Here is a 16,818-nt window from a genome sequence, read left to right as displayed (position 1 = left end):
AGCGCCAGGGACCCGGGTTCGATTCCAGCCGAGGGTGACTGTGGATTTTGCACTTTCTCCCCGTGTCTGCGTGGGTTTCCTTAGTGAGGATGGGTGAGCCTAGGTGGGGTGCTCTTTCAGAGGGCAAGTGCGAGTTGATGGGCCGAATGGCCTCCTTCTGCACTGTAGGGATTCTACGATTTTCAAACTGCTTTTATTCAATAGTTTCCACGATCTGTCTGTCACACACTTGGGTGTATTTTGGAGATTTGCCTGTTAATGTTAGCTGCTGACATTCCCTGTTAATGTTAGCTGCTGACAACCTGTGCTAGAATAAAGTTACTCAATTCCTTTTGATGAGTTCCCTTTGATGGAATCAGGCAGTGTGTTTGCCCTGACACGTAGCACATTAGGAAAATGACCCAACTGATTAAACTTGGTGTGGTCCGAATACAATGTGATCCAGTGTGCACTGAAATTACTGGCAGTTCAAATACTCTTTAAAACAAAGGATTATAGATCACTCTTACTTGGGATTTTAGTTCTGATGAAAGATGTTTTTTAAATTTAGAATACCCAATTATTATTTTCTAATTAAGGGGCAATTTAGCGTGGCCAATCCACCTAACCTGCACATCTTTGGGTTGTGGGGGTGAGACCCAAGCAGACACGGGGAGAATGTGCAAACTCCACACGGACAGTGGCCCGGGGCCGGGATCGAACCTGGGACTGTGCGCCGCCGTGCCGCCTTTGAGTTCTGATGAACGGTGACCGATCTGAAACACCAATCCTGCTTTCACCTTCCGCAGATGTTACCCGGCCTGCTGCCTGTTTCCTGGTTACGTTTCAGATTCCCAGCATTCCCAGTATTCTGCCTCCTGATATTTTAAACCGGTGGTAGGTTTTCACTGATAATTCTACTCGAGGGAGGCAATTTCCACCCGACCAATTTACCAGTATTGCAATCCATCGGGAAAGTTAAATGACATTTACCTGCCGTTCCACACGTATGGATAAGTGGGCAACAGCAATTAAAAGGGTCCGTTCCTAATTCTTTATTTCCCCCCTCCCCCCCCCCCACCCCAAATTGAACTCCGTGCCATACAGTCCAGGAGATCCCGCGTTTGATTCTTGAGTTGCGAGGGTGATGCTGGGGCACTGCTGTGGAACCTCCAGGAAGAGGAACACAGTACAACAGCCGAGCATTCTGCTCCCAATTGTTACACAGTGAGGAGGTTCTGAGGGTTTGGGCAGGACGGGCATGCCTTTCTTGGCTGAAAAGCCTGGTCACGCTCATTGTTTGGGCTTCCCCTCGAGGATTGGCCACTTGAGCTGTCAGTCTCTGTGGAATGTTAATTTAATAAACGTCTGCAGTTTCCTCATGTCTTTACTCTGTGGAAGGTTTGATTAAAACTTTGTGGGTTTTCTCTGTTTTTTTCACACTCTCCTGCGTGTTTACAGTAAACCAGTGATGGAGGAAGCTAGCTGTCGGACCGAGGTGGTGTTGCTGGCATGTGGATCGTTTAATCCCATCACAAACATGCACCTAAGGATGTTTGAATTAGCCCGGGATTACCTTCATGAGACAGGTTTGGTATCAACACACCCAATAACCTAAGTTATTTCTTAGAATAAATATCCATTCCTGTTGTTGTGATGCTTTACTGCTTCAAACTTGGCGTTATTCTGAAATTCTGTCCAGCCGTTTAGATGTCCTTTGTCGTCACATTTTATCTCTTTTTCTCTCACTCTCTTATTTTCCGTTTTTTGTTTTCTTTTTAAAAAAAAATTTAGAGCGCTCAATTCATTTTTTACAATTAAGGGGCAATTTAGCGTGGCCAATATACCTAACCTGCACATCTTTGGGTTGTGGGGGTGAAACCCACGCAGACACGGGGAGAATGTGCGAACTCCACACGGACAGTGACCCGGGGCCGGGATTGAACCTGGAAATCGGGGCTGTGAGGCTGTAGGGTCACTGCGCCACCGTGCTGCCTGTCTCAGTCTCTTATTAAGATTCCAGACCAGAGCCCAACAGTTACTCGGACTCGGATACTGGACAGAAAGCCAAATATTTATTACAAACTTTATTAGTGGCGGCACGGTGGCGCAGTGGTTAGCACCGTTGCCTCACGGCGCTGAGGTCCCGGGTTCAATCCCGGCCCCGGGTCACTGCCCATGTGGAGTTTGCACATTCTCCCCGTGTCTGTGTGGGTCTCACCCCCACAACCCAAAGATGTGCAGAGTAGGCAGGTGGATTGGCCACGCTAAATTGCTCCTTAATTGGAAATTTTTTTTTTTAAAAAAAACTTTATTTACTAACACGGAGTGCTGAATTTGGTGCATTTGAGTGCTATTGTGAGAGTTTGGTGACTGAGGGAGTTAGGTGAGGAGGGAGTAAGGTGCTCCTTTCATTTCATTTCCTACATTTCCTCAAAGAGTGAGAAGGGAGCCAGGGGTTTACAGAGAGTGCAGCTGACTGGGAGCAGAGTCGGAGGGCGAAGGTTCAGTTGGTCCACAGGGCAGCTATATTCTGTAAGGTACGAGGGGATGGAGGCTAGGCCAGTTGCATGCTCCTCCTGTAGGATGTGGGTGGTGAGGGATACCATCGGTGTCCCCGCTGACTATACCTGCGGGAAGTGCACCTAACTCCAGCTCCTCAGAGACCGTGTAAGGGAACTTGAGCTGGATGAACTTCGGATCATCCGGGAGGCAGAGGGGGTTATAGAGAAGAGTTACAGGGAGGTAACCACACCCAAGGTACAGGACAAGAGTAGCTGGGTTACAGTCAGGGGAAAGAAAACAAACAGGCAGACAGTGCAGGGATCCCTCGTGGCCGTTCCCCTTCAAAACAAGCATACCGTTTTGGATGCTGTTGGGGGGGATGACCTACTGGGGGAACATAAGGACTAGGAGCAGGAGTAGGCCATCTGGCCCCTCGAGCCTGCTCCACCATTCAATGAGATCATGGCTGATCTTTTGTGGACTCAGCTCCACTTTCCGGCCTGAGCACCATAACCCTTAATCCCTTTATTCTTCAAAAAACTATCTATCTTTATCTTAAAAACATTTAATGAAGGAGCCTCGACTGCTTCACTGGGCAAGGAATTCCATAGATTCACAACCCTTTGGGTGAAGAAGTTCCTCCTAAACTCAGTCCTAAATCTACTTCCCCTTATTTTGAGGCTATGCCCCCTAGTTCTGCTTTCACCCGCCAGTGGAAACAACCTGCCCGCATCTATCCTATCTATTCCCTTCATAATCTGATATGTTTCTATAAGATCCCCCCTCATCCTTCTAAATTCCAACGAGTACAGTCCCAGTCTACTCAACCTCTCCTCGTAATCCAACCCCTTCAGCTCTGGGATTAACCTAGTGAATCTCCTCTGCACACCCTCTAGTGCCAGTACGTCCTTTCTCAAGTAAGGAGACCAAAACTGAACACAATACTCCAGGTGTGGCCTCACTAACACTTTATACAATGGCAGCAGAACCTCCCTAGTCTTAAACTCCATCCCTCTAGCAATGAAGGACAAAATTCCATTTGCCGCCTTAATCACCTGTTGCACCTGTAAACCATTTTTTTGCGACTCATGCACTAGCACACCCAGGTCTCTCTGCACAGCAGCATGTTTTAATGTTTTATCATTTAAATAATAATCCCTTTTGCTGTTATTCCTACCAAAATGGATAACCTCACATTTGTCAACATTGTATTCCATCTGCCAGACCCTAGCCCATTCACTTAGCCTATCCAAATCCCTCTGCAGACTTCCAGTATCCTCTGCACTTTTTGCTTTACCACTTATCTTAGTGTCGTCTGCAAACTTGGACACATTGCCCTTGGTCCCCAACTCCAAATCATCTATGTAAATTGTGAACAGTTGTGGGCCCAACACTGATCCCTGAGGGACACCACTAGCTACTGATTGCCAACCAGAGAAACACCCATTAATCCCCACTCTTTGCTTTCTATTAATTAACCAATCCTCTATCCATGCTACTACTTTCCCCTTAATGCCATGCATCTTTATCTTATGCAACAACCTTTTGTGTGGCACCTTGTCAAAGGCTTTCTGGAAATCCAGATATACCACATCCATTGGCTCCCCGTTATCTACCGCACTGTTAATGTCCTCAAAAAACTCCACTAAATTAGATAGGCACGACCTGCCCTTTATGAACCCATGCTGCGTCTGCCCAATGGGACAATTTCCATTCAGATGCCTCGCTATTTCTTCCTTGATGATAGATTCCAGCATCTTCCCTACTACCAAAGTTAAGCTCACTGGCCTATCATTGCCCGCTTTCTGCCTACCTCCTTTTTTAAACAGTGGTGTCACGTTTGCTAATTTCCAATCCGCCGGGACCACCCCAGAGTCTAGTGAAGTTTGGTAAATTATCACTAGTGCATTTGCAATTTCCCTAGCCATCTCTTTTAGCACTCTGGGATGCATTCCATCAGGTCCAGGAGACTTGTCTACCTTTAGCCCCATTAGCTTGCCCATCACTACCTCCTTGGTGATAACAATCCTCTCAAGGTCCTCACCTGTCATACCCTCATTTCCATCAGTCACTGGCATGTTATTTGTGTCTTTCACTGTGAAGACTGACCCAAAAACCTGTTCAGTTCCTCAGCCATTTCCTCATCTCCCATTATTAAATCTCCCCTCTCATCCTCTAAAGGACCAATATTTACCTTAGCCACTCTTTTTTGGTTTATGTATTTGTAGAAACTTTTACTATCTGTTTTTATATTCTGAGCAAGTTTACTCTCATAATCTATCTTACTCTTCTTTATAGCTTTTTTAGTAGCTTTCAGTTGCCCCCTAAAGATTTCCCAGTCCTCTAGTCTCCCACTGATCTTTGCTACTTTGTATGTTTTTTCCTTCAATATAATACTCTCCCTCATTTCCTTAGATATCCACGGTCGATTTTCCCTCTTTTTACCGTCCTTCCTTTTTGTTGGTATAAACCTTTGCTGAGCACTGTGAAAAATCACTTGGAAGGTTCTCCACTGTTCCTCAACTGTTTCACTATAAAGTCTTTGCTCCCAGTCTACCTTAGCTAGTTCTTCTCTCATCCCATTGTAATCTCCTTTGTTTAAGCACAAAACACTAGTGCTTGATTTTACCTTCTCACCCTCCATCTGTATTTTAAATTCCACCATATTGTGATCGCTCCTTCCGAGAGGATCCCTAACTATGAGATCCTGAATCAATCCTGTCTCATTACACAGGACCAGATCTAGGACCGCTTGTTCCCTCGTAGGTCCCATTACATACTGTTCTAGGAAACTTTCGCGGATACATTCTATAAACTCCTCCTCAAGGCTGTCTTGACCGACCTGGTTAAACCAATCAACATGTAGATTAAAATCCCCCATGATAACTGCTGTACCATTTCTACATGCATCTGTTATTTCTTTGTTTATTGCCTGCCCCACCATAATGTTACTATTTGGTGGCCTATAGATTACTCCTATCAGTGACTTTTTCGCCTTACTATTCCTGATTTCCACCCAAATGGATTCAACCTTATCCCCATAGCACCGATGTCATCCCTTACTGTTGCCCGGATGTCATCCTTAAATAACAGAGCTACACCACCTCCCTTACCATCCACTCTGTCCTTCCGAAAAGTTTGATACCCTCGGATATTTAACTCCTAGTCGTGACCATCCTTTAACCATGTTTCAGTAATGGCCACTAAATCATAGTCATTCACGATGATTTGCGCCATCAACTCATTTACCTTATTCCGAATACTACGAGCATTCAGGTAAAGTACACTTATGTTGGCTTTTTTACCTCTGTTCTGAATCTTAACACCTCGATCAGTAATCTCTCCTAAGTTATATTTCCTCTTAACCTTTCTCCTAATTTTCCTTGTCGTTGAACCCATATCTTCATGTAACAACCTGCCGCGTCGCTTACCATTAATGTTTTCATTTCCCATTTTATTTCTTTTAGTATTCCTGGTCCTATTCACTGAGCTCCCCTCAGTCACTGTACCTTGTACTGTCGCCCTTTTTGATTTTTGACTATGGCTTCTCTGCCTTACACTTTCCCCCTTACTGCCTTTTATTTCTGTCCCTGTTTTACTACCTTCCAACTTCCTGCATCGGTTCCCATCCCCCTGCCACATTAGTTTAAACTCTCCCCAACAGCTCTAGCAAACACCCCCCTAGGACATCGGTTCCAGTGTTGCCCAGGTGCACACCGTCCGGTTTGTACTGGTCCCACCTCCCCCAGAACCGGTTCCAATGTCCCAGGAATTTGAATCCCTACCTTTACCTATATTGTTGGTGCCTATGTGCACCACGACAGCTGGCTGTTCACCCGTCCCCAGAATGTCCTGCAGCCGCTCCGAGACATCCTTGACCCTTGCACCAAATACGTGAAGCCCTCCCTCCTACACCATTCCTGCAGCCACGTGTTCAGCTGCACTCTCTCCCTATTCCTAGCCTCGCTATCGCGTGGCACCGGCAACAAACCAGGGATGACAACTCTGTCTGTCCTGGCTTTTAACTTCCAGCCTAACTTCCTAAACTCGTTTATTACCTCCACACCCCTTTTCCTACCTACGTCGTTGGTACCAATGTGCACCATGACCTCTGGCTGCTCCCCCTCCCCCTTAAGGATTCTGAAGACACGATCCGAGACATCCCTGGCCCTGGCACCCGGGAGGCAACATACCTTCCGGGAGTCTCGCTCGCGACCACAGAATGTCCTATCTATTGTGGTGAGGCAGTGGGGAAGGGAAGGGAACACTGACAAAGGAGAGTGCTTGCAGGCACGGAGATGGGTTGAAGTGTGTATATTGCAACGCAAGAAGCATCAGGAATAAGGTGGGTGAACTTAAGGCATGGATCGGTACTTGGGACTACGATGTGGTGGCCATCACGGAAACTTGGATAGAGGGGGGGCAGAAATGGTTGTTCGAGGTCCCTGGTTATAGATGTTTCAATAAGTTTAGGGATGGTGGTAAAAGAGGTGGGGGTTGGTGGCATTGTTAATTAGAGATAGTATAACAGCTGCAGAAAGGCAGTTCGAGGAGTATCTGCCTACTGAGGTAGTATGGGTTGAAGTCAGAAATAGGAAAGGAGCAGTCACCTTGCTGGGAGTTTTCTATAGGCCCCCCAATAGTAGCAGAGATGTGGAGGAACAGATTGGGAAACAGATTTTGGAAAGGTGCAGAAGTCACAGGATAGTAGTCATGGGTGACTACAACTTCCCAAACATTGAGTGGAAACTCTTTAGATCAAATAGTTTGGATGGGGTGGTGTTTGTGCAGTGTGTCCAGGAAGCTTTTCTAACACAGTATGTAGATTGTCCGACCAGAGGGGAGGCCATATTGGATTTGGTACTTGGTAATGAACCAGGGCAAGTGATAGATTTGTTAGTGGGGGAGCATTTTGGAGATAGTGACCACAATTCTGTGACTTTCACTTTAGTAATGGAGAGGGATAGGTGCGTGCAACAGGGCAAGGTTTACAATTGGGGGAAGGGTAAATACGATGTTGTCAGACAAGAATTGAAGTGCATAAGTTGGGAACATAGGCTGTCAGGGAAGGACACAAGTGAAATGTGGAACTTGTTCAAGGAACAGGTACTACGTGTCCTTGATATGTATGTCCCTGTCAGGCAGGGAAGAGATGGTCGAGGGAACCATGGTTGACAAGAGAGGTTGAATGTCTTGTTAAGAGGAAAAAGGAGACTTGTGTAAGGCTGAGGAAACAAGGTTCAGACAGGGCGCTGGAGGGATACAAGATAGCCAGGAGGGAACTGAAGAAAGGGATTAGGAGAGCTAAGAGAGGGCATGAAAAATCTTTGGCGGGTACGATCAAGGAAAACCCCAAGGCCTTTTACACATATGTGAGAAATATGAGAATGACTAGAGCGAGGGTAGGTCCGAACAAGGACAGTAGCGGGAGATTGTGTATTGAGTCTGAAGAGATAGGAGAGGTCTTGAACGAGTACTTTTCTTCTGTATTTACAAATGAGAGTGGCGATATTGTTGGAGAGGACAGTGTGAAACAGACTGGTAAGCTCGAGGAAATACTTGTTAGGAAGGAAGATGTGTTGGGCATTTTGAAAAACTTGAGGATAGACAAGTCCCCCGGGCCTGACGGGATATTTCCAAGGATTCTATGGGAAGCAAGAGATGAAATTGCAGAGCCGTTGGCAATTATCTTTTCGTCCTCACTGTCAACAGGGGTGGTACCAGGGGATTGGAGAGTGGCGAATGTCGTGCCCCTGTTCAAAAAAGGGAATAGGGATAGCCCTGGGAATTACAGGCCAGTTAGTCTTACTTCGGTGGTAGGCAAAGTAATGGAAAGGGTACAGAGGGATAGGATTTCTGAGCATCTGGAAAGACACTGCTTGATTAGGGATAGTCAGCACGGATTTGTGAGGGGTAGGTCTTGCCTTACAAGTCTTATTGAATTCTTTGAGGAGGTGACCAAGCATGTGGATGAAGGTAAAGCAGTGGATGTAGTGTACATGGATTTTAGTAAGGCATTTGATAAGGTTCCCCATGGTAGGCTTATGCAGAAAGTAAGGAGGCATGGGATAGTGGGAAATTTGGTCAGTTGAATAACGAACTGGCTAACCGATAGAAGTCAGAGAGTGGTGGTGGATGGCAAATATTCAGCCTGGATCTCAGTTACCAGTGGCGTACCGCAAGGATCAGTTCTGGGTCCTCTGCTGTATGTGATTTTCATTAATGACTTGGATGAGAGAGTTGAAGGGTGGGTCAGTAAATTTGCAGCCGATACGAAGATTGGTGGAGTTGTGGATAGTACGGAGGGCTGTTGTCGGCTGCAAAGAGACATAGATAGGATGCAGAGCCAGGCTGAGAAGTGGCAGATGGAGTTTAACCCTGAAAAGTGTGAGGTTGTCCATTTTGGAAGGACAGATATGAATGCGGAATACAGGGTTAACGGTAGAGTTCATGGCAATGTGGAGGAGCAGAGGGATCTTGGGGTCTATGTTCATACATCTTTGAAAGTTGCCACTCAAATGGATAGAGCTGTGAAGAAGGCGTATGGTGTGCTAGCGTTCATTAACCGAGGGATTGCATTTAAGAGCCGTGAGGTGATGATGCAGCTGTACAAAACCTTGGTAAGGCCACATTTGGAGTACTGTGTACAGTTCTGGTCGCCTCATTTTAGGAAGGATGTGGAAGCTTTGGAAAAGGTGCAAAGAAGATTTACCAGGATATTGCCTGGAATGGAGAGTAGGTCTTACGAGGAAAGGTTGAGGGTGCTAGGCCTTTTCTCATTAGAACGGAGAAGGATGAGGGCGGCTTGATAGAGGTTTATAAGATGATCAGGGGAATAGATAGAGTAGACAGTCAGAGACTTTTTTCCCGGGTGGAATAAACCATTACAAGGGGACATAAATTGAAGGTGAATGGTGGAAGATATAGGGGGGATGTCAGAGGTAGGTTCTTTACCCAGAGAGTAGTGGGGGCATGGAATGCACTGCCTGTGGAAGTAGTTGAATCGGAAACATTAGGGACCTTCAAGCAGTTATTGGATAGGTACATGGATTATGGTAGAATGATATAGTGTAGATTAATTTGTTCTTAAGGGCAGCACGGTAGCATTGTGGATAGCACAATTGCTTCACAGCTCCAGGGTCCCAGGTTCGATTCCGGCCTGGGTCATTGTCTGTGCGGAGTCTGCACATCCTCCCAGTGTGTGCGTGGGTTTCCTCCGGGTGCTCCGGTTTCTTCCCACAGTCCAAAGATGTGCAGGTTAGGTGGATTGGCCATGATAAGTTGCCCTTAGTGTCCAAAATTGCCCTTAGTGTTGGGTGGGGTTACTGGGTTATGGGAATAGGGTGGAGGTGATGACCTTGGGTAGGGTGCTCTTTCCAAGAGCCGGTGCAGACTCGATGGGCCGAATGGCCTACTTCTGCACTGTAAATTCTATGATAATCTATGATTAATCTAGGACAAAGGTTCGGCACAACACCATGGGCCGAAGGGCCTGTTCTGTGCTGTATTTTTCTAGGTTCTATGTTCTGACACGGTATTAAAATCTTTAACATCACACCAGAAAATAGTTTATAATTAATTACCCCTTAAACAATACTATCCAACACAGTGAATACAATACCCTTAACTGCTATCTTTATTCCCACTTAAACAAGGGGGAAAAAAACAAATCGGCTCTCAATTCACCTTAGATACCAATGGTGAGGAATACTCCCTTTACAGAGATATTCTTTGAGAACGAGAGATCTTTTTACACTGCTTTACAGAAAAAATCTGACTCCTGTCAGAAATTCTGGATGTATGTCTTCAAAAGCTGTCCCAACTAGTTTATTTCAGCTCCCCCTTGTCCTCCGACAAGTCTGCACTGCTTTGAAGGCACTTCATCTCTTTTTAACCAAACTGCAAAGAGCAAAACCTGACTTGTTGTCCCAGCTTCATCCAGAACTGAACTGAAAATGCTTTCTCAAACAGCCTTAGCTCCACCCAGCAATGACATCATCTCACCAAGCTGAGAACTAATTAACTCCCCAGGGAATCCTCTTAATCAAAACAAAATTACATTAGCCCAAGCTTTTTACAATGGTTAATTCTTTCAATCTATCAAAATACGACTACATTAGGCAAACACACACTAACCAAGGCATTTAATCCTTCTCACTCTCACATGTGAACAGGAGGAGACCATTCAGCCCCTTGAGTCCATTCCCATTCAATGAGATTATGGCCACGCTATAATTATGGCTGCTCTATAACCCAACTCCTTTGGCCCAAGTTTCCCCTCGATGGCAAAAATCGGTCAACCTTGGATTCAAATATATAATTGATCCAGCATCGATTTCCTTTTGCGGAAGACATTTCCAAACATTGACCAACCTTTTGTGAGTAGAAGTGTTTTCTGATTTCACACCTCTCTCAATCTGTTGCTCTCATTTTTTACTTGAAGTTAGTTACATTTAAATAGTTGATTCTCCGGAATCATTGTTGAACGGTGGAGATGTGCAGGGGAAGGGGCAGCATGGTAGAACAGTGGTTGGCACTGTGGCTTCACAGCGCCAGGGTCCCAGGTTCGATTCCCGGTTTAGGTCACTGTCTGTGCGGAGTTCTCCCCGTGTCTGCGTGGGTTTCCTCCGGGTGCTCCGATTTTCTCCCACTAATCCCAAAGACGTGCTGTTAGGTGAATTGGACATTCTGAATTCTCCCTCTGTGTACCCAAACAGGCGCCGATTAGGGGCTTTTCACAGTAACTTCATTGCAGTGTTAATGTAAACCTACTTGTGACAATAAAGATTATTATTATTATAAAAAGGTTCTATAGAACCCCCACGGTGCAGAAATAGGCCATTTGGCCCATTGATTCAGCACCGATCCTTTGAAAGAGCACCCTACCTAGGCCCACTCCCCCGCCCTGTCCCCGCAACCCCTTAACCCCACCTAACCTGCACATCTCTGGACTGTTGGAGGAAACTGGAACCCCTGGAGGAAACCCACGCAGACACGGGGAGAACGTGCAGACTCCGCACAGACAGACCTGAGACCGGAATTGAATCCGGGTCCCTGGTACCATGAGGTGCCATCATGCTGCCCATCTGGGATTGGTGAAAAGCTGCGCATTTTCAGATCTCTCCCGTCTCTAACGTCTTCCCGTTCATGATGAAAGTTCATTGACTGTATCGTCAATTCTGTTTCTCACTCCACACGTCTGCTGCGTGTTTCCAGCATGTTCTGCCTTTTCTTTCCGAGTTCTAACATCTGCACCGTCCTCAGTTGTGTCGTTTCTCAGTCACTGACTGCACCTTTGTCGACCTGGGCACACGTGGTCCCCGGGATCAGCTGGGCACTGTGACGCTCCGTAACCTAATTGGACAGATTGCAACGCCCCAAGTTCCTGTTGTCAGGAGAGGTGCGGCAGCTGCTCCGGGGGGGGGGCCATGTTCAGTAAACCACCCCTGCCTGTGTGGGGAATTCTCCATCAATGACGTGCTTCCAGAGAGACAGGAGGGATATTGGGGCATAAGCCACTCTATACTGTGTGATGGCAGCACAGTGTTACTCTGGTTTAAGATAATTTGCAAGATGTTACTTCGGCCGTTTTAATTGTAACCCATGAACAAAACGCGTTCTGTCACATTTTTCATTTGTTCTTGGGTTACGAGCGTCATTGGGAAAGGTCAACATTTGCTGCCCATCCTTAGCTGTCCCTTGTGAAGAAGATGTGAACTGCCTTCTTACAATCACATTTGGAGCATTGCGCGCAGTTCTGGTCACCACATTATTAGAAGGACGTGGCAGCTCTAGGGAGAGTGCAAAGAAGGTTCACCAGGATGTTGTCTGGCCTCGAGGGTGTTGGCTATGAGGAGAGGTTGAATAAACTAGGGTTGTTTTCACTGGAAAGATGGAGGGGAGACCTGATAGAGGCCTACAAAATTATGACAGGCATAGACAGGATGTACAGTCAGAGGCTTCCTAGGGTGGCAGTGTTAATTACAAGGGAGCACAGGTTCAAGGTGAGAGGGGGAAAGTTTAAGGCAGATGTGCGGGGTAAACGTTTCATGCAGAGAGTGGTGGGTACCTGGAATGCGCTGCCAGAAGATGTGGTGAAAACAGGCACATTAGCAACATTTAAGAGGCATCAGGATGGGTACACGAATAGGGGGGAAATAGAGGAATACTAGTCAGGGCAGAAGGTTTTGTTTTTAGTTAGGGCATCATGATCGGCACAGGCTTAGAGGGCCGAAGGGCCTGTTGCTGTGCTGTACTTTTCTTTGTAATCCATTCAGTGTAGGGACACCCACAGGGCTGGTAGGGAGGGGGTTCCAGGGTTTTGACTTGGTGACATTGAATGAACGGCGACATATTTCCAAGTCGGGATGATGTGTGGTTTGGAGGGGAACTTGTAGGTGGTGGAGTTGCATGTGTCTGCCCTCTTCCTAATGATGAAATTGAGTTCTTTCTGCCCAGTCTGGTCTCAATCAAAAGGCTGAGTTCGGATTTGTAGATATTGTTTTATTTTATTTCAAATAGCTTGCAAGCCAGACTCACTGCAAAGAACTGGTCCTAATAGCTACCCATCCCCCTCTCGCCATGCTTTACCCAATCTCCCTGTTCACTCTCTGCAACCCGAATTAATGTCCATAATGCACTATTCTAACTGATCATCCCAGTCTAATGCTCTTTTCTTTAGTTCAATTCCTCACTACTTCCCTGTAGGAAGGTGCTGTTGAAATTCTGTTTAACACTGTTATCTTTTCCAGGGAAGTACACAGTGATAAAGGGCATTATATCCCCAGTGGGTGATGGGTACAAGAAGAAGGGTCTAATAGAAGCAGAGTATCGTCTAGCTATGGTGAAAATGGCCACCGAGAGCTCTGACTGGGTGACATTGAGTTCTTGGGAAAGTCAACAAGAAGAGTGGGTGGAGACGGCTAAAGTCCTCAGGTGAGTCATTCCATGGAAAATGTTGTCAATCCTTTTTTGGAGCAGGCGAGGAGCTGGATTAGGGGTTCGCCCCTGACCCACACTCTGAGCCCTGGCTTGGTAACTCAGAAAAAGTTTTTTTTAAATCTTTCATTTCAAGGTTAGTGTTTCTCTGGGTCTCTGGGTCGCCCCCCCCCTGCCTCGGATCCAGAAGCTCCGCGCTGGAGTCCTGTCCCAGGACTTGATGGGCAAGGAGGTTGTGTTAATGTGGTCAAACAGGTTTGAATATCAACCTGCAGAATCCTTGCGCCCACGCCAATGGCAGGCGTTCAGAGTGGGAGAGATTCCTGATCAGCCCCCCTTGATGCGGAGAGACTCCCCTCAAACAGCTGGTGGCGTGCTAGCGGTCTGTTCCAGGAAAAATGGTGCTATGGGAACTATGGAAGAGAAACAACAATTTTTCAGAAAGAGGGACTGAATTGAAATGCTCACTGATATCTCATTAATGGCCATCAATTGTTGGCAAGCTATTTGACTGCAGCGGGCACCGCACTGAGCGTGAATCTGTCCTGACCTGATATCCATGTTTAGCTACATTCTGGTCGGATAGTGATGAGGAAAGAAAGCTTGCTTGCTCCCCTCCCCTCTTGGGTCACGTTTGAGACCAACTGTGGGCCCAACACATCTGCCACAAATCCGAACCACGCACGGCGGAGTATAGTCACTTCTTGACTGATAAATAATAACCTAACAATTCTGGCAAGAGAGACATAAATTCCTTTGGAGAATATCTTGTGCGATCAGGCTGAAAAGAGCAGGCATTTTCTGAATGGGATCCTGACAATGTTTCTAATTTCACTTTTAATCAGATACCATTATGAGAATTTGGAAAACCTCAGCAACAATGAGAAGAAGAATGCGACACATCGCAAGAAGGCTAAGAAAAGGAAGATAGAAGAAAAAAACGAGACTTCACTCGTAGCAAAAGGTGCATACAGATAGTGGGTACAAACTGTAAAAAAAAAGTAATTCAGAGTACCCAATTGTTATTATTTTTATTTTTTTCACAAATAAGGGACAATTTAGCGTGGCCAATCCACCTAACCTGCACATCTTTGGATTGTGAGGGTGATATCCACGCAGACACGGGGAGAATGTGCAAACTCCACACTCACGGGTCCTCAGTGTCCTAAGCAGCAGTGCTAACCACTGCGCCACCGTGCCGCCCATCGATAATGGGTACAAACTGCACGGCTAAATTTAAATTTAAAAATGTGGTGCAAGGAATCTATTTGGGATTCCAACTTGTTTAATTGCAAACCCCCTGATGGCAAATACTCCAAAATAACGCTTGGATTATCCCGCACCAGGCGGGATTCTCTGGTCCCGCGCGGGATCGGAGAATCGCGCCACACCGCTCCGACGCTGCCCCGCCGATTCTCCGGTGGCGATTCTCAGGCGCCCGCGGGATTGCCGCCGCGCCGGTTGGGGGCCGTTGAAAGCGCCCCCCCCCCCCCCCGGCGATTCTCCGCGCCTCGACGGGCCGAGTGCATGCTGAGTTCGGCCGAATCCTGCCGGCGTGGGTTACGTATGGTCCCACCCGGCGGGACCACGGAGTTCTGGCTGTGGGGGCCGTCCTGGTGAGGGGGTGGCGGGATCCAACTCCGGGGTGGGGGGAGCCTCGACGGTGGCCAGGCCCACGATCGGCGCCTACCGATCGGCAAGCGGGCTAGTTCCGTGGGGGGCCTATGTTCCTCTGCGCCGGGCCCCTGTAGGGCTCCGCCATATTGCCCGTGGGCCAGCGCAGCGACGGGAATCGACGCACACGCGCAGACCCGCGCCGGCCGTGGCGCGCCGGCTTTCGAGCGCCGGAGCAGCGGACACCACTCCGGCGCCATACTAGCCCCCTCGGACGGGGTGAATACCCGGGCCTGGCGGGCTGTTTACGCCGGAGTGACTTGTGCCGCTTTTGACGCTGGCGTCAGAACTTGGCCGCGGGATCGGAGAATCCTGGCGCTGATCTCCAGAGGAGGTTGGCCAGGAGGTAGGTAGGCTGATCGTTTCCCGACGCAGGTGGTACGGTCTGCTGCCACATTTTTACCTCCGAGTCATTTTGGAACATGTATATGAACAGCCAAATGGACATGTTAAAGAGCCCACTGCAGCCCTTTTCTCACTACCGACTGGAATTACCGAGTTGGCAGGTGGGATCTTCACGAGCTAATTGACAGAGGGTCCAAAAGAATAATGGGTAAATGTGAGGCTCAAAGATTAGTGTGGGAGAAGCGGGCCCAAACTCGTGGGATATTGACACCAGTACTGGGGAAGGAGGGAGCTGTTCCGATAGAACAGAATCCACCTGAATCCTGCTGGGACCAGAGTCCTGGTGAATCTCATAACGAGGGCTGTAGCTATGGCATTAAACTAGATAAGGGGGAGGGGTTCAGTTGCATAGAAAATTAGAGAATCAAAGTTAAACCAGAAGGTAGGAATGCAGGTTAATGATTTAATGATATGGGGGGATTGTTACCAGAAAATAAAAGGAAGGGACAGCGTGGAAGTCATATTGCACCAAGGAATCCTACACGAGCAGGGAAATTTGATAATAGAACAAACTTAAAGGATTTATCTGAATACACAAAGCATTTGGAATAAAATTAATGAGTTAACAGTGCAAATAGAGACAAAGGATATGATTTGGTGGTGATTACTTAGACATGGTTACAAGGAGAACAAGCCTGGAGTTTAATATGCAAGGGGATTCAGTATTTCAGAAAGATAGGCAGAAAGAAAAAGGAGGGAGTGTAGATTTGTTAGGCAAAGAGGCGATCAGTGCTGTAATGAGAAACAATATAGGCACTGATCGAGACGTGGAATCAGTCTGGGTAGAAATAAGAAATAACAAGGGAAAGAAATCCCTGGTGGGGGTAATCTATAAGTCCCCAAACAGTAGTTCTGCAGTGGGGCACAGTATAAGCCATTAAATACTGTAAGAAAGATACAATAATAGTCCTGGTGATTTTAATCTGCATATAGACGGGATTAAGCAAATTGGCACGGGTCGCCTTGAGGGAGATTGTTTCTTGGAGCAATATGTTGTGGAACCAACCAGGGAGCAGGCTATTCTGGATTTGGTATTGTGCATTGAGGTCAGTTTAATTAATGCTTTTGTAGTTAAGGATCCTGTAGGGAAGAGTGATCATTGTATGCTCGAATTTCAAATTCAATTTGAAGATGAGAAACTGGAGACCCACACGAGCAAAGGGTTACTAAAAAAGTAATAAAAAGAGCAAAGGTAAATTATGAAAGAAAATTAGCCCAAAATATAAAAGAGGATAGCAAAGGCTTCTATAAGTATATAAAAGAGAAGAGAGTAGCAAAATTGAATGTAGGTCCCTTGGAGGATGAGACTGGGGAGTT

General features: G+C 46.8%; 1 protein-coding gene across 1 annotated transcript in view; it reads left to right on the top strand.

The window, feature by feature from the left end:
- Positions 1-16,818, top strand: part of nmnat1 (nicotinamide nucleotide adenylyltransferase 1) — a 68,275-nt gene that overhangs the window by 2,132 nt on the left and 49,325 nt on the right. The window contains exons 2-4 of the mRNA XM_072477724.1: positions 1,441-1,568; positions 13,236-13,419; positions 14,268-14,386. Coding sequence (XP_072333825.1) covers positions 1,451-1,568; positions 13,236-13,419; positions 14,268-14,386 — 421 coding nt within the window. The 5' untranslated portion in view covers positions 1,441-1,450. The remainder of the gene's footprint in view (positions 1-1,440; positions 1,569-13,235; positions 13,420-14,267; positions 14,387-16,818) is intronic.

This window comes from Scyliorhinus torazame, chromosome 16, assembly GCF_047496885.1.
Source record: "Scyliorhinus torazame isolate Kashiwa2021f chromosome 16, sScyTor2.1, whole genome shotgun sequence".
Classification (NCBI taxonomy): domain Eukaryota; kingdom Metazoa; phylum Chordata; class Chondrichthyes; order Carcharhiniformes; family Scyliorhinidae; genus Scyliorhinus; species Scyliorhinus torazame.
Note: the sequence above shows the minus strand (reverse complement) of the source record. Positions and strands in the feature narration are given on the sequence as shown.